Source organism: Microcebus murinus, chromosome 10, assembly GCF_040939455.1.
Source record: "Microcebus murinus isolate Inina chromosome 10, M.murinus_Inina_mat1.0, whole genome shotgun sequence".
In the NCBI taxonomy this organism is placed as follows: domain Eukaryota; kingdom Metazoa; phylum Chordata; class Mammalia; order Primates; family Cheirogaleidae; genus Microcebus; species Microcebus murinus.
Genome location: NC_134113.1, coordinates 94,958,486 through 94,978,628, shown reverse-complemented (window position 1 = coordinate 94,978,628; position 20,143 = coordinate 94,958,486). Strand labels below are relative to the sequence as shown.

Genomic DNA, 20,143 nt, shown 5'->3' with positions numbered 1-20,143 from the left:
CCTCACGTCTCAGCCCACAGTGCTGGGATTACAGGCATGAGCCACCATGTCCCGCCCGACCTCCCTGAGTTCGTAGGTCTCCTGCTTCTCCTGCCAGACTGTCACTTCCCAGAGCACCATTCCCATGAGGTTCTCTCACCTGCATATGGATCGGCACAACCAGGGGCTGGGGATTGATCCCATGGGAAAGGTGGCAGAGCTGAGGATGGGAACCATAACTAAAATAGGCCACACAGGCTTAAAAGAAATACTTTATATAAAGACATCCTTTAAGAAGGGTGCCGCTCCCAGGATGGCCCTCTGTGAGACTGTTGTCCCAACCCAAGGACAATGTGAGTAAGGGCCAGGTCAGAGACCTTGGGTGCAGCCTGGAAACAAACCGACAGCTAGGATCTGAAAGCAGTGGAGAATGTGGAAAGGCAGGGCTAGGGTGGGGACAGAATGGACCCCAGCTCATCCGAATTGGCCTAGAGTCAAGGTGCTGAACTCCTGGCTCCATCGAAGCACGATGTCCTCACTTTTGCCAGAGCTCAACACACTGTAAGTCTCATTCTGCAGACATCTCATGCGGGACACCTACACGGGGATCCAGTGCATAGTTTGCGTCACAGAGCCAGGTACCAGGAGTGGGAAGGGGGCAGGTGTCAGAAGCTCCAAAAGAGCCCAAGGTGAGCAGGCAGGGGCCCATGCCAGGGGCCCAGAGGGAAGGAGGAAGCTCAGATGTCACCAAGCAGCCCAGCCCGCTTCTTTCAGAAATGGGGAGGCTAAGGCTCGGAGCAGGAAGAGCCTTATCCCAGGCTACTTGGTGAGTAAGAACAGGAAGCAAGACTGAGACCTCAGTGTCCAATCCCAGCCCAGCCAAGGGCTCTTCCTGTGGCGCTCCCAGGGCCTTCCCCTCTTATCTGTGCGGTATCCCCAGCCCCCTGCCCACCTGGAAGGGCCCTGCTGGGCCTGGAGGAGTGGAGGAGAGGATGCCTGTGGAGGCCTGTGCCCCAGAGACGCAGGTAGGACGTGCTCTCCTCATCCTAGCTGCCACCCCAGGGGGCTCAGAATACACCAACCCCCTGACTGACAGAGAGGCTGAGGGGGAAGGAGGGGACATGGTTGGGGGCTCACCTTCCGATTTCGGTTCCTCATCAGACACTGCTGGCTTTTGAAGGAACAGTAGTTCGGGTACTGGATATAGTCTGTGTCACAAATCTAAGCCAGGAGCCAGGGAGGGAGAGGAGAGGGTATCAGAAGCATCACAAGACACCAGCCCTCCAGAGAATATCTGCAAGGGCAGAATCAGGGCCCGGGGTGTGGCCCCGATCACCAGGCCTGCCACACCTGTGTACTCCCTCACCTCTGCCCTTCCCCTCCCACCTCCAGGCACAGGTTGCTGGGAAGAAGCCAGGAGCCTGGGAGATGAGAAGAGGCTGCCCTACTGCTCAGCTTGCCGAAAAAGTGACCGTGGAATGGGGAGCAGACAGGGGATGGTTAAGGGTCCAGAACATGGGACGGGGACCCAGTTAGGACCCAGTTAGTGGTCCAACAGCAAGGATCCTTCTGGCGACAGCAAGTAAGGGAGAGGGTGGAAGAATCACTAATGTGAGACAGTGATGAATCATTTCCCTCTTTGGACTTTGCTTCCCCATCTATAAATCCAGGGGGCTGCTGAGTCTAGACGTCTAGGGACAAGAGCTGGACACAAGCTGCTCAGCTCAGCTCCCAGCCTTTCTTTCTTTTTGTCTCACTCTGTTGCCCAGGCTGGGGTTCAGGACCTCATCATAGCTCACTGTAACCTCAAACTCCTGGGCTCCTGTGATCCTCCTGCCTCAGCCTCCCAAGTAGCTGGGACCACAGGTACGCATCACCACACCTGGTTAATTTTTCTATTTTTTGTAGAGACAGAGTCTCACTATGTTACTCAGGCTGCTCTTGAACTCCTGGCCTCAAGTGATCCTCCCATAGTGCTGGGATTATAGGTGTGAGCCACTGCTCCCGGCCTCCCAGTCCTGTCTTAAGCAGCCCCTACTTTTTTTTTGCCCTGGTGTCCCTGCTAAACCACTGAAGGGAGAGGCCTGACTCTCAGCAACTACAGGTCATCCTACAGGGGAGGTGACTTTGGGGAGAGGGGCCACCCAGTTGATTTCATTGAGCAGGGAAATTACTGATAGAGGTGGGGAAGGAGCCCTTCAGACTGAGGCAGGTGAGTAATGGATCACAGGGATGGGGAGCACTTTGCACACCGCCTTGTCTTTTAATGTAGAGATGGTTAGACAAATGTAGACAAATCTAACTTTGGACCAGAGGGGGAGCCACTTGACCAAAGCCACTCAACAAGCGTGAGACAGAGTAGCAAATGTGTGAAGCCACGCTTGGTCATCTCCACTCTGTGACGCTGGGCAGTTCTCCAGAGAGACGCTTGGAAGACAACACAGGATGGAGCACACAGCTCCCCATGTCTCTTGCCTGAGTCACTACGTTCCTTAAAAGATGAATGACACTAGTCCCCACCTCTTCCTATGCATACGGTAACATGTGATGGGGTTAGTGATTATGTCTCTGTAATCTATAACCAGATGTGCTCTTGTGCCAAAGCTTGGATGTGATTGCGCACATACTGAAGCTCCACCACCTATATGTAAGTGGTGGACTGGAACGCTGTGCCGGAGCAGTCTGATAGAGCCTGTCTAAAGGTCTTCTCTCAGGATGTAGCCCTCAGTAAAACTGAAGAAAATTAACTTTAGTTTTTTTTAAAAGCTTCATTTTTTTTTTCTTTAGTCAACACAAGTAACTGGCAGAGCCGGGACCAGAACCTCTATCTCTTGCCTCCCACACCCTGCCTCCCAGTCCCGTGCTTTCTCCCCATTCTGTGTTCCTATTCCAGATAGGATCGCACTCTGTGTGTGGGTGTGGGTGTGATGGTCTGCTGGAGACAGGTAGGAGATTCGGCAAGGACAGGCTCTCAGAAGCCAGGGGCCCCAGCCCCCTTCCACCTCCCAGGGCTACCTAAGCCAGGAACTGGAAGGAACGGAGGTCGCGGTGGGGGGGGGGGGGCTGAGCCTGGGGAAAGGCTCTGACCTTGGTGGGGAAGTCCCCGTCCTGGAAGCTGAGGAACTCAGTCTGGAGCCAGCCAGAGACGCGATCGTCTTCACAGCCCTTTGTGGCAAGCCGGGCACACCAGAAGTCCATGCGGAGCCCGCCGTACAAATCCAGCCCGTAATAGCGGCCCATCTCTATGCGCCCTACCTGTGGCACAGGAGACGGGGGAGTGCACACCCGCCCCTCCTGCCTCCCCGTCCGCCTCCCCACCGCAGGCTGTGCAGCGCTACCTGGGTGCCGATGGACAGGCTCTGGGAGGTGAGCAAGGGGCTGACAAAAGGCGTCCTGTGGGAGTGGTCGCACGGCTGCCGCTGCAGGTTGGCCTCGGAGTGGCACTGCTCCAGCTTCAAGGAGCAGAAGTCACAGAGGGCACAGGTGGATGTGTGTCGCCGCCCAAGGTTGTCACAGACCTGAGGCAGGATTGTAGGTGAGGCTGAGACTCGATGGCCTGCCCTCTCCCAGGCCTCAGCCCTCCAGAGCGGCCCGGCAGGATGTCTTCACAGTAAGTCTCTTCCAGAAGCTTCTCTGGCTTTTCCCTATGCCTTCCTCCCCAAGGGCTCCTCAAGGACCTTCATGGCTCTCTGTTTCTTCACCCTCTTCCTGGATGATTTATCTACTCCTAGGTCATTGTCATCTATCTGCGGGTGACACCCAAATCTTTATGGCCAGCTCTGATCTCTTTGCTGAGCTCCAAATCTTCATTGCCAACTTCCTGACAGAAAATACACCAGTGGGTGACCCACAATCACCCCTAACTTAGCCTCTCTGAAAAGAAGTCATAACCCTCCCGCTTCTCAATCTCTGCCAATGATAATGCTAATATTTACAAAAGGTAACAGTGCTGGCTCCATGGCTATAAATGCTCTCATCTCATTTAGCCTTCACAAGAACCCCATAATAGCACAGATACTAACAATGTCCCCATTTACTGAAGGGGAAACTGAGGCCAGTGTGGTTGAGTAGGTTGCTCAAAGCTACATGCCTAACAGATGGCAATGCTGGGACATGGACCCAGGTCCTTGTAACTCTAAAACTGATGCTCTACCCAAGCACCTGGATTTGCAACTGCCAAGCTCTTGGAGGATATTTTTCAGAGTGGAGTCTCCATCTCCCTGCTAGGCTCTGCCCTGATGGAGTTTCCTCAGCACTAGCTGGAGGAGTGTGCTAAGCAGCATCTCCAGTCAATGCCGCCTCTGTCACAGTGCATGAAATTTCTTTTTTTTTCACCCAGGCTGGAGTGCAGCAGTGGCATAATCACAGCTTACTGCAAGCTCGAACTCCTGGGTTCAGGTGATCCTCCTGTCTCAGCCTCTTGAATATCTGGGACTACAGGTGTGCACCATCATGCCCGGATAAATTTTTTGTAGACATGGTGTCTTGCTATGTTGCCCACACTGGTTTTGAACTCTCAGCCTCAAGCCATCCTCCTGGCTCTCCCAAAGTGCCTGCATGACATTGCTTACCTCCCCTTGCTTATTCCTCCCAGCAGCATATAAGGGGGGCATTATCATGTCCCTGACCAAAAATCTCTATTGACTTCCCCTGTCCTATCAAATTAAATATAAATGCTTGAGACTGCCATTCAAGATTTTCACATTATGACCCTATGTCTTCGATCCTGTTCCCTGCTGCTCTGCTCCAAGTAAAATGGACTCCTTACTGTCCCTGTATCCAAGCCCTAAAATCCAGTGAGCCCTCTCCATGACCCCTGAACTTCTTACACCTTTTTACAAACCTCTCCCCAGCACCTACCACACTCCGTCCATAACAATACTGTATCGGGATTAACCCCCTCATGGGCTCTGGGCCCCTTAAGGGCAGAAACAGTATGCTCATTCTTAGTGCCTCATGAAATTCTACTGCTCCCTGCCTCAGAGCCTTTGCACATACTATTCCCTCTACCAGAAGCCTCTACCAGGCCCCGTCTTTTGCCTAGCTAGCTTCCTTTTTCTTCAGGTCTCAGTTTAAACATCAGTTCCTCCCAAAAGCATTCTCTAATCCTCCCAAACGCAGAGAGTTGTCCCCCAACCCCATCTGCCCTCTCTGCACTTTGTGTTTACCCCTGTTACAGTGCTGATCCCATCACAGTGTCCTGCATATTTCCTTGTCTCTCTCCCCCACTGGATTCCAAGAGGACAGAGGACTGGACCTACTGTATGCACTGCTAACATCTCAAATACCTAGTAAAGGGCTGGTGCCTCCAAAATCAGCATTTGTTGAACAAATGGGTGAATGGATGGTATATGAGCTCTCAACAAATATTTGCTACATTGTATTATTTGAAAGTTTAAAGTATATTTTCCTGAGAATAGACTTGCTGGGTGTTGAGGATACACTGAGACAGGATCTCTTTACAGATTCCCTGGAATGGGTTCTATGAAGCCTACGGAAAGAAAGACAGCTGTGCTTAAGGCAAAGCTAGGTACTGAAGATGGTGAACAGATCAAAGGGTGACTCAAAGCCTGACAACTCAGAGAGGAAAACAATACATTCCAGACTGGACTGGATTCAAGACTAGGTCTTGAGCCTTCCTCCTTTAAAGTAGGGTGGAGATATCTTCCAAAGGAGAAAGTTCCATGGACAGAATCTCTCCAACTATGCATCATGTTCTCCCTGCCCACCCCAGAGGATGCCCAGCGGCGTGCGTCCACGGAACAGTACGGTGGCCATACCGACTTCCCGAAACCAAGGATCTCCTCCTCCATGTACTTCCAGGCCTTGGCAGTGGGGGTGATGACGCAGGTGTTCTCCACAATTGAATAGCACAGCACCAGCAAGGCCTCTGTGTGGGGCAGGTGCAGGAGGCTGCAAGAAGACAGTGCTGACTGTGGGGATGGGCCGGCCAGCCAGCTGGGCAGAAAACTACGCCCACTCCCTTCCCTCCCCTTAGCATCTGGGGAGCATCTGCTGGTCACACATGTACAGCATGCTCAGCATGGGGCCTTAGAAGTCTCTGGACCAATTGCCTCCTTTTACAAATGAGGAACTGGGGTCCAAAAAGGAGAAATAACTTTGTCAGGGTTGCAGTACTAATCAGGGCAGAGACAAGACCAGAACCCACGCCTGGTGGCTCCACACACAGGGCTCACTCCACTGTATCACACAGTGATGAGCATGTGGGCAGCGCTCAGGCTGGTGATGGGCACAGAGTGGCTGAGGCAGGCAGTTGCTAGCTGTGCCGGAAGCCCCAGCAGGTCTGCACAGATCTACAGGCTGAAGCTGGGACAGTGGGCTTCTCATTCCCAAAGACAGTAGCAGGGAGGGCAGGGCCAGTGAGGGAGTCAGAACTTCCTCTACCTGCCAGGGTTTTGATTTCTCCAGTTGGGTTCATCATCGTATATTTCATTCAATTCATCCATTTCCTGTGCTGATCGGATGAGCTCCTGGATGTTCTCCAGCATCAAGGGAGTAGACTCCACTTCTCGTACCCGGGGAGTGAAAGAGGAAGGGTTAGAAGATTCAGATTGGAACTTGGGCTCTGTATCTGTCTGCATCCCAGACATCACCTCCAGGCCCTCCTCTGTCCCCTGTCCTTCTTCTTGCTTTCCCTCCTCCTCCTGCTCCTCCTCTTGCTCTTCTTGTTCCTGCCCCTCCTCCTGCTTATGTTCTTGTGTCTGCTCCGGCTTGTGCTCCACTGCTTGGTCCTGCTTGTGATCTGAGGGTTGCTCCTGGCCTCCCAAGGACAGGGAGGATTGCAGGAGCTCCTCCACATTGTTGTTAAGCCGCTCAGGCCAGGGTGGGAAGACTTGTCGTTCTGTGGCTGCAGCAGGGTTTCGGAGAGATGGAGAAAGAAAAGGGAAAGAGATGATCAGGCTTCTGGCCCATGAGTGTCTGTTCACAGAACACACACATAAACGCAAAGGCAGAAGAAAGCAGACGAAATGACACTTATACACATGGTTAAGGAGACAAAACACAGAAAATATAAATATTAAAGTAAAAGGGCATTTCCATGGCAATTGTGGTGTTGGTAACATGTGTCACCTTCCCACCTCCATGGCAAGTGCTCCTCTTGCAAAACTCCCACCTTGAATACCACCTTTTGTCCCCTTCCCTTAGGAAACATCAAGTATTCTGAGCAGCTAGCAACTAATTCTTTCTAAAGTGAAGATGTTAGCTTATAAAAGTCCTAGAGGACATCCAATGCAGGAATGTCTTTGGAGCTAGGAAAAATGGATTCAGGGCAGAATTATATATAAATAATGGCAGAAGAGAGTCTGGTCCAGGAGGGCCCTAACGTGTTAATAAAAAAGCAGACTCTTGGCTGGCTGCTGTGACTCAATCCTGTAATCCCAGCATTTTGGGAGGTCAAGGCAGGAGAATCATTTGAGGCCAGGAGTTTGATACCAGCCAGGGCAACATAGTGAGATCTCATCTCTAAAAAATATTAAAAAATCAGCTGGAGGCAGGGCGTGGTAGCTCACGCCTGTAATCCTAGCACTCTGGGAGGCCGAGGTGGGCGGATTGCTCGAGGTCAGGAGTTTGAAACCAGCCTGAGCAAGACCCCGTCTCTACTAAAAATAGAAAGAAATTAATTGACCAACTAAAAATATATATATACAAAAAAATTAGCCGGGCATGGTGGTGCATGCCTGTAGTCCCAGCTACTTGGGAGGCTGAGGCAGGAGGATCACTTGAGCCAGGAGATTGAGGTTGCTGTGAGCTAGGCTGACGCCATGGCACTCACTCTAGCCTGGGCAACAAAGTGAGACTCTGTCTCAAAAAAAAAAAAAAAAAAATCAGCTGGGCATGGTGGTGCACACCTGTGATTCCAGCTACTCTGGAGGCTAAGGCAGGATTGCTTGATCCCAGGAGTTCAAGGCTGCAGTGAGCTATGATAATGACACTGCACTCTAGTCTGAGTGATGGAGCGAGACCAGGTCTCAAAAAAAAAAAAAAAAAAGTGAACTCTCCCTTCCGTGAATGGCTGTCTATTAGTGCCCCCTTCCTGCCCACATGCTTCCCATTTCCCTACCATGGATGCCTTATATCCTGGGCTCTGGGAATCATGGAAGGAGTAGCTAGCTGGTGGTCTCCCAGGCACTGTGAGAGTCTCACCTGTGAAGTGGGGTGAGATGGGGGAGGTCATCGGAGTGGGTGAGACTTCGGCTAGAGCTTCCACCTCCTTGAGAGTGTTAGGTGAGAGAATAGAGACTGGCTGGGAGCACCGGACCCTCTGCAGGGAGAGAAGGAAAATGGGAACACCTTTCCCAAAGGGAGACTTCAGCTCCAGCTGATTCCTCAGCCCCTTTTCCAGCATGTCTTATCTCTCACAGTTCCTGGGCAGGGATGAAAGAACATGGTCCTTGATGGAACCCTCTAGACCTGAGAAAGGGTCCCTCTCTGGAACACAAAACTGTCTGGGCCACACCCCTGCCATCACTGTTTTGCATTTGACTTGGAAATCACTGACCTGTTAGGGTAAATGAAAGAGATTGTCTCTTTGCCTCTTCCCATCCCTCTTGCCTACTTTTCTTGCAGTAGCAGGATTGTAATCTGAATGCCCAAGGTGAGACTGTATTCATACATAATTTGGGTAAATGACTAGTGAATGGCAAGAAAAGAGGATCTAAGGATGGCCCTCCTGGAGCCCTTCCTCAACTCCCCACTGCCACTGCCTCTGCCGTGGCCCTGGGACACCAGACCCAACCTTTGGCCTGGGCCTCACCTTGGCATAGTAGACGTGGTTGGAGCAACGATACTGAGTAAACTGGCAGAAGGACTCAAACCAGGAGGCATAAGGAAGGTCGGAGCAGACAGCACCTGAGAAAGGGTGGAGTGGAGAAGATGAACACACAAGAACTGGGGAGGGCCATGACTCCTTGCTGTCTGGAGTGGAGAACATGGGCTCATGCTGAGGTGCCTGCATATGCTTCCCTGTCTCTTTTGCCCTGAGGTTTGGGTGAACACTGTGAGTGCCTCAGTTTCCCCACTAGTCTGGCCCTCACCGTCGGGCACCAAGCCATGGTTTTCATATTGATCCAGCTGGACGAGTGTGGGGTTCCGGCAGCCGTGGGTTGCACGGAGGCGGCAGGTAGTCTCTGCCTTCCAGGTTGGGGTCAGTAGTGCGAAGAAGCGTTCGTACTCGGTGGGAGAGAGAGGGCTTCCTGGAGTGGAGGCCAAAGTCGAATCCTGGGCTGGGGCAGGAGTCAGTGGCAGGAGTAGCACTGCAGAGCGGACAAACAGATGGATGGATGGACTGAGCCCCCAAATCCCTTCTGGGTCCAGGACAGACCCAGACTAGCAAATTAGGGACTGGGGGTCCTCAGCGAGTTATCCCTGCTGACAAGGTGACCGGATTCTAGGGGGGAGGCAAAGGTCTGACCCTGGGGGGGCGATCAGGGAGGATATCAGAAGCTAGGGAGCAGACCTAGCGCGACCACCAGGAGAAAGCGGTTCAGAAATGGCAAAAGAAGGGCTCTCTGGAGGTGGAGGACTGAGCTGGGGGAGGACGAGTCTGCGCAGGTGGGAACCTCTCACCTTTCAGGACTGAGAGAATGAAGCCCTGTGCGGGCTTCCTCATGGCCCCAGAAGATCCGCCCGCCTTTCTAAGATAAAAGCGGCCTCTAACCGGCCAAGCCAGGGAGCCGCGCAGCTGGCGGGGCGGAGGCAGAAGGTGCGGCGGGGACGTCACAAACAGCCGGGGCGCCCGCCGGGCGGGGCTCGGAAACTGACGCGGGCTCTGCAGCCAACCCGGAGCCGCCCGCACGGGCCTCGCGCGCTCCCTGAGGACACTCGAGACAAGGATGGCAAAAGGTACTGCTCACTTCATGTCTTCAGCGGAGCAGGCCGTGTTGTTCTTCATGTGTATTATCTTATTTAATTGTCATAACCATGGATACCGTTATCCCTGTTTTACAAATGAGGGAACTGGGTCTTAGGGAAGCAATTTGCCCAGTAGGTGTTATGACCTGGATGTGAGAACAGGCAGGAGTTCTGGGGCAGGCAGAGATGGAATGTACAAGACAAAGTTAAGGCTTATCTGGGTAGGAACTCAAGAGGACACTTCCATGCAAGAAACAGACCAAAGAGGAAAATAAGAGCAAGGTTCAGATAAAGGAGACCTCAAAGGTAGGATGGCTCAGTGGTCTAATGATATGGTTTCCTACAGGGAAGTGAGGAAGACAATCCATTCAAGTATGGGAGAAAGATTTTTGTTTTTATATCTGTTTCATGTTTAAAATAAAAAATCAAGCTAATATTTAGTACAGTAATACACATACGTAACACAAATACATCATTTATTGGAAATTAAGTGAGAGATGTTTTATGAAGATGCACAATTTACAAAGTTTTGGAGACCCCTGGTCTGAGGCATGCTCTCCAGCCACCTCTGTCTTTCCCAAGTTGAGAAGTGGTGGGTTCTGGGGCAGAGGTGCCACTTCTGCTTTCATGTCTTGTTTTACTTCTGGCATGCCATCCTCCCGCCTCTTATCCAACCCAGAGGATGCAAAAAGAAGGCTTAGCACATGTACTAAAATAGTGTCTCTACAATAAACACAGCAGGCCAACATGTATAGCTTTTATTTACCTACCCAAATTCCTTTTACATGTGAGTTATTTGCATTCCACCTTGCCCCCTCTCCCATTCACAAGGCCAGGATGAATCGCCTTGGCACAGAGGAAGGGGTGCCCCTTCAACTAGGGGTGTCAGAGCCCAGATGATCTGGGAGATCCCCCACCATGAAAAAAGCAGGAAGAGAATGGAGAAACAAGTTTATCACACCTAGTGCCCCACAGGGGAGGGGGAATGAAGAGCCCCCCCACAGGGGAGGGGGAATGAAGAATGGAGAAGCAGGTTTATCACACCTAGCCCCCATGCTACTGCCCCAGTCTTTAAATACAAAGCAAGGGGAATAAAGAGGACCCTCCCTCTGAAATACAGCACCAACCTCAGCATGGAGGCAAAAGGACAGTGGGCAAGACCACTTCCCTTTAAAGGGGGAGGGCTGAAGGAGAGCACATACCGTAAGTGTCTGCAGCACCCCTCCCTACCAGGGTTTGGATGCAGCCTCAGCACCAGGAGTGGGGAGAGGGGAGGAGAAGGGATGACAGCACTGCGCCATCCACTTCTCCCGGAACCCCCGGCCCCGCACAGGCATTCCTCTGCCCACTAGCCCAGATCAGGGGTTGTGGAAGAAACTGTGTTGGAATCCGAGGCCCTTATCTATTTCTTCTTCCGTTCTTGGGAGCAGCGTGGGCAAAACCTGAAAAGGAACATGAAAGAGAAGGGGAGGGAGAAAGTGAATGAAAGGAAGCATGCCCTCTAACACTCAGCTTAGGGACCCTCCAACTCCTGCTGCAACTCTGTCACGTACCATTTCCCCCGAGGCTTGGTTGTCAGCCCCACACAGGCAAAGTGGAACCACTCGATGGAACACTGGAAGAGGAAGAAGATGAAAGAAGCAGAAGTCAGGGGCCAGGGTATGGCAGAAGAAGGAAAGGAAGTCCCCACTTATTCCTCAACAATGTCCTTTATTCCATCTCTTTGGAGAGTTCTTGGAAGTCCCAAGTCCAACAAGCTCCAACCACTTTCCTTCTATTCTAAAGTCCCACTATTCAACCGTGAGTTTTTCTCTCTTGTACCCACTCTCTCTTCATTCCCCAGAGAACTCCCCATCCTGAGGCAAAACAGTTCTCACATCAGGGTTGTCACAGCCAATCATCTCTCCATATGAGACCTGGTGACAAAGGCAATAGGTGGGTTCGTTGGGATCCACAGGCATATCCAACACATCAGAGGGATGGACACTGCCAAAGGTCACTGAGGGCATCCCATACTCAGGACTTCTGCATGCCAAGAGGAAGAGAAAATGTCATCTACAGGAAGGGAAGCTACAACCTGAGGCTTTCAGAGGTGGCAGAAGGAGATCCTGGTGGGGCAAATGATTTGTGGCTTCTACTTTCTATCCAGCAGATCCCAAAATGATAAGAAGAGTTAGTCACTGGCACAGAAGACACAGAAAGTGGCAAGGGGCAGTGCAGGGTGGGAGTAGGGCACTGGGAGAGAAGAGTATGTCGTTTGGCAAAGGACACCCTGATACACTCACGTGCGCACAAGTTTTAACTTTTTCTGGGCAGCCTTGGGGGCCTCTTCATCTGAGTTTTTCCCTTTGGAACGAGCACGAGCAGCTTTCTTCTCCTTTTGGGTCCGGCCTTCTAGGAAAGAAGGGGAAAGCCAGAAGGCAGGAGACAGAAAGATGGGTTAAGTCCTCTCTTTTTTCCCTCTTTCCAACCTGGTGCCCCTGCCCCATAGATCTTTTCTCCCTTTGGATCCTCGCCCACCTCTCACAGCCCCGCCCCCTCCTCACTCTTTTTGCCTTTGCTAGAAGAGCTGTCATAGTCACTTGACTCGATCTGTTTCTCCTTCAGATCAGCCTCAAAACGGGCCAGGTCTGTGTCCAGTCGCCGAATGTGTTTGTCCACCTGGGTGGAAAGGAAGGAGAAGGGAGAGGTACAAAGCTGGTTCTGATATAAGAAAACAGGCTGAGGCAGATTCTATGGATCTCCCAGACCCAAGACAGATCCCAACACAGCTGAAGGAGGGGTCTAAGACCCTGAGGATTAGATGGGAGATAGGTGGGGAGCCATGAACAGGGCCATACCATCTCATAGGTCTGCATGGCAAGCTGCACCTTGTCGTCACCAAATTCCTTGCACTTGCCATAGGCTTCCTGGATCTGTTTGAGAAGGGCCAATTTTTCCTCGGAGCTCAAGCTGCGGGCGCTACTCATATACTCAGTGGCCAACTTGTCAATTTCAGCCTTCAGGTCTACAACAGAGACAGAGGCCTGGTCACAATGGCCCCTGAGTGGCTAGGTGAAACACACTTCTTCCTCTTGTTCCTTGGACCTTTTCCATTGACCATGATAACCTTCCAACTAAAACGTACTGAACGTTCACTGGTACTGTGCCATGTACTCAAGTAATGCAACATATTGACAATATTTGCTTTAAAGGTGCCTTCGAGGTGCTGAAAACACTGCTATCATAGCTGGAACTTAAATTATTGAAACACAACGAGGGGTCCTTTGCACACCAAGTTAATATGAAGTATATTTTTGTTGATGTCTGAAGATGCTTCTTTGTAGGGCTTGCTGCTTCCTGACCCATGAATTTTGACTCAAAAGCTGCCTTGTTTCTTGTCTCAAAAACATCCCACAGCATCACTGACTGCTGCAAACCAGGCTGGGTCACCTGCTGCTGCTGGCTTCCAAGTGTGTACATCTGTATCATGCAATTTCAAATTAGGCCCTATTTCATCCATGTAGTAGTTGTTCTGCTTACCTTACTGCCCACTCTATTTTGCTCATCATTTGCAACTTGCTTATATTTTCCATCACTTTTTTCCTGTTCATCTTAGATATTGCTTCAAACATTTTAATATTGGATGACTGGTGATGTCCCAGGACACTGAGACTATAGACGTCTATTGCCTAATATTTGGTAGGGCTCATAAAAATGTCGATGGAAAGAGATAAAAGTCTGACTCTAACATAGTGCACCAACAGATAACCAGGGGATATGCAAACACACTATGTTTATGCTCCATTTCAGTCCAGGTCCTTGGAAGAAGCTGAAAAAGCATATAGTTCCATAATCTCCAACTGGTCTTTCTGTGCATGAACTCAAGAATTAGGATGATATAAGAAAGCAAGCAAGCTGATTCTCACCATTTGGCATTCTCAGGATTTTAGATGATGTTTATCTTTTCATGAGTAAACTTACCCAGCGTAATTTAAGACACAGTTTCATGCATCTCAACACCAGCCTGTTACTTCCTTAAGCATGGCTATATAGGATAGAAGAAATACATGTCCTTCAGTGGGTATAGGGATAGGTCCAACAGACATCTCTGAGCTTGAAGAGACCAACCTGACCACTGTAGAATAGCCTCCTTCAGGCTCCAAGTGAATGCCCCAATGCAGCCAATTTGCCAATGTCCAATGCTGAAGATGGTACCAAATGCTTTTGTAAACTTGAAGAATAGTGTAGAGATCCTGATATTAATTACTACTTTTCTTTCTTTCTCTTTTTATGAATTTATACAGCAAAGCTCCCGTCTACCAACATAAGTTGCAGTCTAAAGCCACACTGTGAATTTTGTGATAGTAACATTAACAATTCAGTGAAGTGGAAACATTCTAGTTATCCTATAAATATATCAAACGTGGAGAGCAGAAATGACTCTAGAGTTGACTTTAGTTTCTTGAATTCTTCTTGGGGTATACAGAACATAAAATCTTTGAATTCTTGAGGCATTGTTTCAGTACTCCATTTGTTATGGAAAAGCTAATACAGAAATGAGGATCATTATCTTCCTTTAAGAATTGCAAAAGAATAAAAGAAGAGAGAGAGACCCCACAGTTCTCCAGATCTCCAGATCATACCAGATAATATGATAACACCATGCAGAAAATAAATGATTACACAAACTCATTATACACAGGAACTCTTTACTCTGTACATACCTTCTGTTCTTTGGTCTAAGTCCCTCATGAGCTGAAAGTTTCTCTGTAATTCAAAGGGGAGGTTTTCAATACCTAAGGAAGAGAGAGAAACTGAGAATCACTGGATTATGCGCTGGCTTTGTAACTTGTAAACTACAGTTCAGTTTTCCCTCCTTTGAACCTCTGGATTTATCTGTGACAGGATCCATCCATTGTTCCTCTCTCACAAGAGGCCATGCTCATCTCTTTCTTTCCACAACAAACTTTTCCATTTCTGTACAGCTATCCCACCGTTTTCCCCTTCAGTGACCTTACTTTACAAATCAGCCTTTCTTTATCCTGTATTTTCAATCTCTGCTTCCAAGCTCCTTGTCCTCAACTTATAAATACTCTCCTGGTATCCACTACAGTGACCTTACTTTACAGATCAGCCTTTTTTTTTTTTTTTTTTTTTTGAGATAGAGTCTCACTCTGTTGGCTGGGCTAGAGGCTAGAGTGCCGTGGCGTCAGCCTAGCTCACGGCAACCTCAAACTCCTGGGCTCAATCAATCCTTCTGCCTCAGCCTCCCAAGTAGCTGGGACTACAGGCATATACCACCATGCCCGGCTAATTTTTTCTTCTTCTTCTTTTTTTTTTTGAGACAGAGTCTCGCTTTGTTGCCCAGGCTAGAGCGAGTGCCGTGGTGTCAGCCTAGCTCACGGCAACCTCAAACTCCTGGGTTCAAGCAATCCTATTGCCTCCGCCTCCCAAGTAGCTGGGACTACAGGCATGCGCCACCATGCCCAGCTAATTTTTTTCTATATATATTAGTTGGCCAATTAATTTCTTTCTATTTATAGTAGAGACGGGGTCTCACTCTTGCTCAGGCTGGTTTTGAACTCCTGACCTCAAGCTATCCGCCCACCTCGGCCTCTTGGAGTACTAGGATTACAGGCGTGAGCCACCTCGCCCCGCCGCCTGGCTAATTTTTTCTATATATTTTTAGTTGGCCAATTAATTTCTTTCTATATTTTTTTTAGTAGAGACAGGGTCTCGCTTTTGCTCAGGCTGGTTTTGAACTTCTGACCTTGAGTGATCTGCCTGCGGCAGCCTTCCAGAATGCTAGGATTACAGGCATGAGCCACCGTGCCCGGCTGTCAGCTTTTCTTTATCCTGTATTTTCAATCTCTGCTTCCAAGCTCTTTGTCCTCAACTTACAAATACTCTCCTGGTATCCACTACTACTCAACACACATAACCTTCCAATCAACTCTCCATATAGTGAGAATGTGCTTTAAATAAATGCAAACCTGGCCAGGCATGGTGGCTCACACCTGTAATCCTAGCACTCTGGGAGGCTGAGGCGAGCAGATTGCTCGAGGTTAGGAGTTCAAGACCAGCCTGAGCAAAAGCGAGACCCCCCCTCTCTACTAAAAAAAGAAAGAAATTAATTGGCCAACTAAAAATATATATATATATAGAAAAAAATTAGCCGGGTATGGTGGCGCATGCCTGTAGTCCCAGCTACTCGGGAGGCTGAGGCAGAAGGATCGCTTGAGCCCAGGTGTTTGAGGTTGCCGTGAGCTAGGCTGACTCCACAGCACTCTAACCTGGGCAACAGAGTGAGACTCTGTCTCAAAAAAAAAAAAAAAAATGCAAACCTGATCAAGTCACTCCCCTGCTTATAACTTTCCAGTAACTGCTCTTAGGATGTTCTGGACTTTATGGCCCTTGCTTACCTCATACCAGCCTTAACTCACATCAGTCTCCCTTCGTGCTCCCTCTGTTCTGATCACACTGGCCTTCTCTGAGAGCCTCACACTGGCTAGTGCCCTTCCTGCCACTTGGCTTTCCACATTCCATTCTGTCTGTCTGGAATGCACTGCTTGATCTTCCTCACCTCACCGCCACCATACCTCCTGGCCTACTAAATTCTATTCGTTCTTCAAAGTTCAGCTCAAATTTGACTTTCTCAGACTCCGAGAAGTATCCTAGATATTATGTCAAGGTCATCTATCTTTTTTAGCACTTATCCAACTGTACTTAAAAAATTGTGCAATTTGTTATTTGGTACCTGTCTTTCTAATCTTCTAGGTGGGCTAAAACATATTTGTCTTATTTTCTCCTATTTCCCTAGTGTTTAGAATTATAACTTGTATACAGAAGGTACTCAATAAACAAATAAATGCATGAATATTGTCCCCCAATATAAGAAAACTCTTTTCCCAAAACTCCACCTCAAACTTTTTTTTTTTTTTTTTTTTTTGAGACAGAGTCTCGCTTTGTTGCCCAGGCTAGAGTGAGTGCCGTGGCGTCAGCCTCGCTCACAGCAACCTCAAACTCCTGGGCTCGAGTGATCCTTCTGCCTCAGCCTCCCGAGTAGCTGGGACTACAGGCATGCGCCACCATGCCCGGCTAATTTTTTTATATATATATCAGTTGGCCAATTAATTTCTTTCTATTTTTTATAGTAGAGACGGGGTCTCGCTCTTGCTCAGGCTGGTTTCGAACTCCTGACCTTGAGCAATCCGCCCGCCTCGGCCTCCCAAGAGCTAGGATTACAGGCGTGAGCCACAGCGCCCGGCCTACCTCAAACTTTTAAAATGCCTATACCTTTAACCTACAACCTCAGGTCTGCTACCACCAGTTTGCTGAGATTAAGACACCAATGACTTACCAAATCAAATGATGTTATTAGTTCTATCCTAAAAAAAATCTCTGAAGCAGCTGGCACCATCTTCTCTTCTTTTTTTTTTTTTTTTTTTTTTTAAGACAGAGTCTCACTTTGTTGCCCAGGCTAGAGTGAGTGCCATGGCATCAGCCTAGCTCACAGCAACCTCAAACTCCTGGGCTCAGGCGATCCTCCTGTCTCAGCCTCCCAAGTAGCTGGGACTACAGGCATGTGACACCATGCCTGGCTAATTTTTTGTATATATATTTTTTAGTTGTCCAATTAATTTCTTTCTATTTTTAGTAGAGACGGGGTCTTGCTCAGGCTGGTTTTGAACTCCTGACCTCGAGCAATCCGCCCGCCTCGGCCTCCCAGAGTGCTAGGATTACATGCGTGAGCCATCCCGCCCGGCCACCATCTTCTCTTCTTTGAGTAACTTTCTTCCTTTTAGGATTCCAAATCTCATCATATACCTTCTGGTAACTACAACATTGACATTTTTCTTAGCCTGCTCACTTAATTTTTTTTTAAGAGATGAGGTCTTGCAATGTTGCCCAGGCCAGTCTCTAACTCCTTGGCCTCCAGCAATCTTCCTGCCTCAACCTCCCAAGTAAGTAGATGGGACAACAGCTGTGAGCCACTGCACCTGGCCTGTCCCTTAAATGTTCATGTTTTCTTGAGATTACATTGTAGTCCCTTGAGTTTCTCACTTTACTGGTTTTCCCTGAACAATCTCATTCACTTTTATGGGTACAATTATCATTCCTATGATTAAGTTTAAACTGAATTAAATATGTTGCTATTATTCCTGAATTTCCTCTTATCAATGGTATATTGCCTATACCGCTTTCCAAGAAGGAAGAATCCAGCTTAGAGTCTTCATTCTCTCTCAACCACTTAGTCATTCAGTCAGTCCTACCACATTTAACTCCTGAATACTTCTGTCACTCTCTAAGATCAGGTTCTCGTCTCTGACCTGGACTGTCATCACTAACTGATCTCCCTGTTATCAAAGTTATCATGCTCCAATTTACCATACATACATCAGTTATTTTCATTTATAAAGGTCACATTTGGCCAGGCACAGTGGCTCAGGCCTGGGAAGCTGAGGTTAGAGGACTGCTTCAGGCCAGGAATTCCAGACCAGCCTGGGGAAAACAGCGAGACATCTCTACAAAAAATAATTTTAAAAAATTAGCAGGGAATGGTAGTGCACACCTGTAGTCCTAGCTACTTGGAGGGTGAGGAGGGAGGACTGCTTGAGACAAGGAGTTCAAGGCTACAGTCAACTATGATGACACAACTACATTCTAGCCCAGGAAAGAGTGAGACCCTGTGTCTTAAAAAAAAAAATGCAAACTTCCTAGCTTGGCTTAAAAAACCTTGTCTAATGTAGCCTTAGCCTCTCTCTCCAGTCTCACTTCCCAATTTCTCACCTCAGAGATCAAACACTGTGACCTCACTTTTCCTTGACCTTGCCATAAAACCATCACAGTACATTTGCTGATGCTTTCCCCAATGTGGAATTCCCTTCCTCTCTTTTCACTGGCAAAGAAATAACCTTTAAGAAAACACTAAAACATCACCTTCTCTTTAGAGCTTTACCTACATCTCTAGGTAATTGTCCTCTTTCTCCAGTGTTCCCAACTGTCCTTTTAACATATATACATTATTTCACTTGTCACACTGTTTTATTGCAGAATCTGTTTCCTATTAGATTGTAAGCATCTTGAGGGCATGGGCACTCTGTCTTACTCATTGTTTATCATCCCTAGTTCCTGCTCTTATGTCTGACCCATACCAGGACCTCAATAAAAATGTCTTGAATAAATGACTCCAGACTCTAAGAAAAATAGAAGTGCACAGGGCAATAGGCTTTGTGAAAGGTGGATTACCCAAATGGCATAAACATAACACTAAATTTTCATTTGGTGGGATCTGAATCTTTACTCCATAAAGAGAAGCGTTCCAGCTCATCATGTGACAGTGGTCACTCTCCACCACCACCCCCAACCCCATGAGAAGCCACTTCTGAGGAAGAATTGAGTGGAGGAGATTCAAAGAGGTCTTTGCCGCTGCTCCAAATGGCAGTGGGTGATACGATTCTTCACGACTTTGGGGAAAATAATCTACTCTGGGGCTGGAGACCCTGTAGAATAGGGGCCAGAAATATCTTCCCGGCTATGCATACTAGCCCTTCAAGACACAGCCCTCAAACCCATCGCGCAGCCCCTCCCTCGTCTACACCCAACAGCGAGGCCTCGATCCTGCTGCCCCGCCCCCTCTTTCTTCATACCCTCAGACATTTCATCCCACGGAACCCCTTCACAATTGTGACCTTCTCGTCACCGGGACTTCAGGGCCATAAATCCTTTCGGCCACGATCCCCCCACCACTCTATGGCCCCTGACCCCCTCCTCCAGCCTGCTCTTACTGTCCAGATAATGTTCCAAATACATCCCCGCAGCCATCTTGAAGCAAAACAAAGCAACTTCCGATCCGCCCCGGAAGTGACTGAAACGCGACAGGAGCCGAAGTTATTTTTGGGTTAAAGCCTTTCCGCCCTCATAAAGAGAACTTCCGCCCTTAGTAAACTACCCTCCAGGACACATCCGCCCGACCCTGAACGTTTTCCTTTTGCTGGGTAACTATGATCGTCCGTAGCGAGGCGGCGGTAGCCCGCTTCCGCCCTTACAGAGGCCCCAGAACGCGAGCGGAGCACGTATTACGTCACTGGGGTCGCCATTTTGCATTCTCTAGCAAAGTTTTTTCCCTCCAAATCGGGAATGTGTGGTAATGGGGAGAACGACTGTTTTCTTTAGGATTTTACCCGTAAATATCCCCTTTCAATAACTAGAAAATCCAACGTTTTTTCTGTTTTTCAGAATAGGAAGCTGATGATTAGAGTAGGTTGCAGCTGAAGTAGGACTTTCTCTAAGGCAGCTATAAGTTTCT

General features: G+C 48.8%; 2 protein-coding genes across 6 annotated transcripts; both read right to left on the bottom strand.

Moving 5' to 3' along the window:
- Positions 1-224: 224 nt before the first annotated feature.
- ACRBP (acrosin binding protein) lies at positions 225-9,823 on the bottom strand. Of its 2 annotated transcripts, XM_012760494.3 has the most exons (10): positions 9,568-9,823; positions 9,036-9,254; positions 8,756-8,850; positions 8,146-8,263; positions 6,385-6,847; positions 5,760-5,892; positions 3,318-3,497; positions 3,067-3,234; positions 1,117-1,200; positions 225-576 (listed from the first exon to the last, which is right to left on the bottom strand). In XM_012760494.3, the coding sequence occupies exons 1-10, from the start codon at positions 9,608-9,610 to the stop codon at positions 454-456; spliced, it is 1,626 nt and encodes a 541-aa protein (XP_012615948.1). In that variant the 5' UTR covers positions 9,611-9,823; the 3' UTR covers positions 225-453. The 2 variants fall into 2 exon arrangements, with proteins under 2 accessions (XP_012615948.1, XP_012615949.1); XM_012760495.3 differs by lacking the exon at positions 9,036-9,254 and having other exon boundaries at positions 9,568-9,822.
- A 488-nt stretch (positions 9,824-10,311) lies between these two features.
- On the bottom strand, positions 10,312-19,700 carry ING4 (inhibitor of growth family member 4). Of its 4 annotated transcripts, none has more exons than XM_012760504.2 (8): positions 19,623-19,700; positions 14,559-14,630; positions 12,693-12,859; positions 12,399-12,513; positions 12,138-12,246; positions 11,730-11,877; positions 11,406-11,467; positions 10,312-11,294 (listed from the first exon to the last, which is right to left on the bottom strand). In XM_012760504.2, exons 1-8 carry the CDS (start codon positions 19,657-19,659, stop codon positions 11,255-11,257), a joined length of 750 nt encoding a protein of 249 aa, XP_012615958.1. In that variant the 5' UTR covers positions 19,660-19,700; the 3' UTR covers positions 10,312-11,254. The 4 variants fall into 4 exon arrangements, 3 of the variants coding, with proteins under 3 accessions (XP_012615958.1, XP_012615960.1, XP_012615961.1); XM_012760506.3 differs by having other exon boundaries at positions 12,138-12,243; XM_012760507.2 differs by having other exon boundaries at positions 12,138-12,243; positions 12,408-12,513.
- Positions 19,701-20,143: the final 443 nt, after the last annotated feature.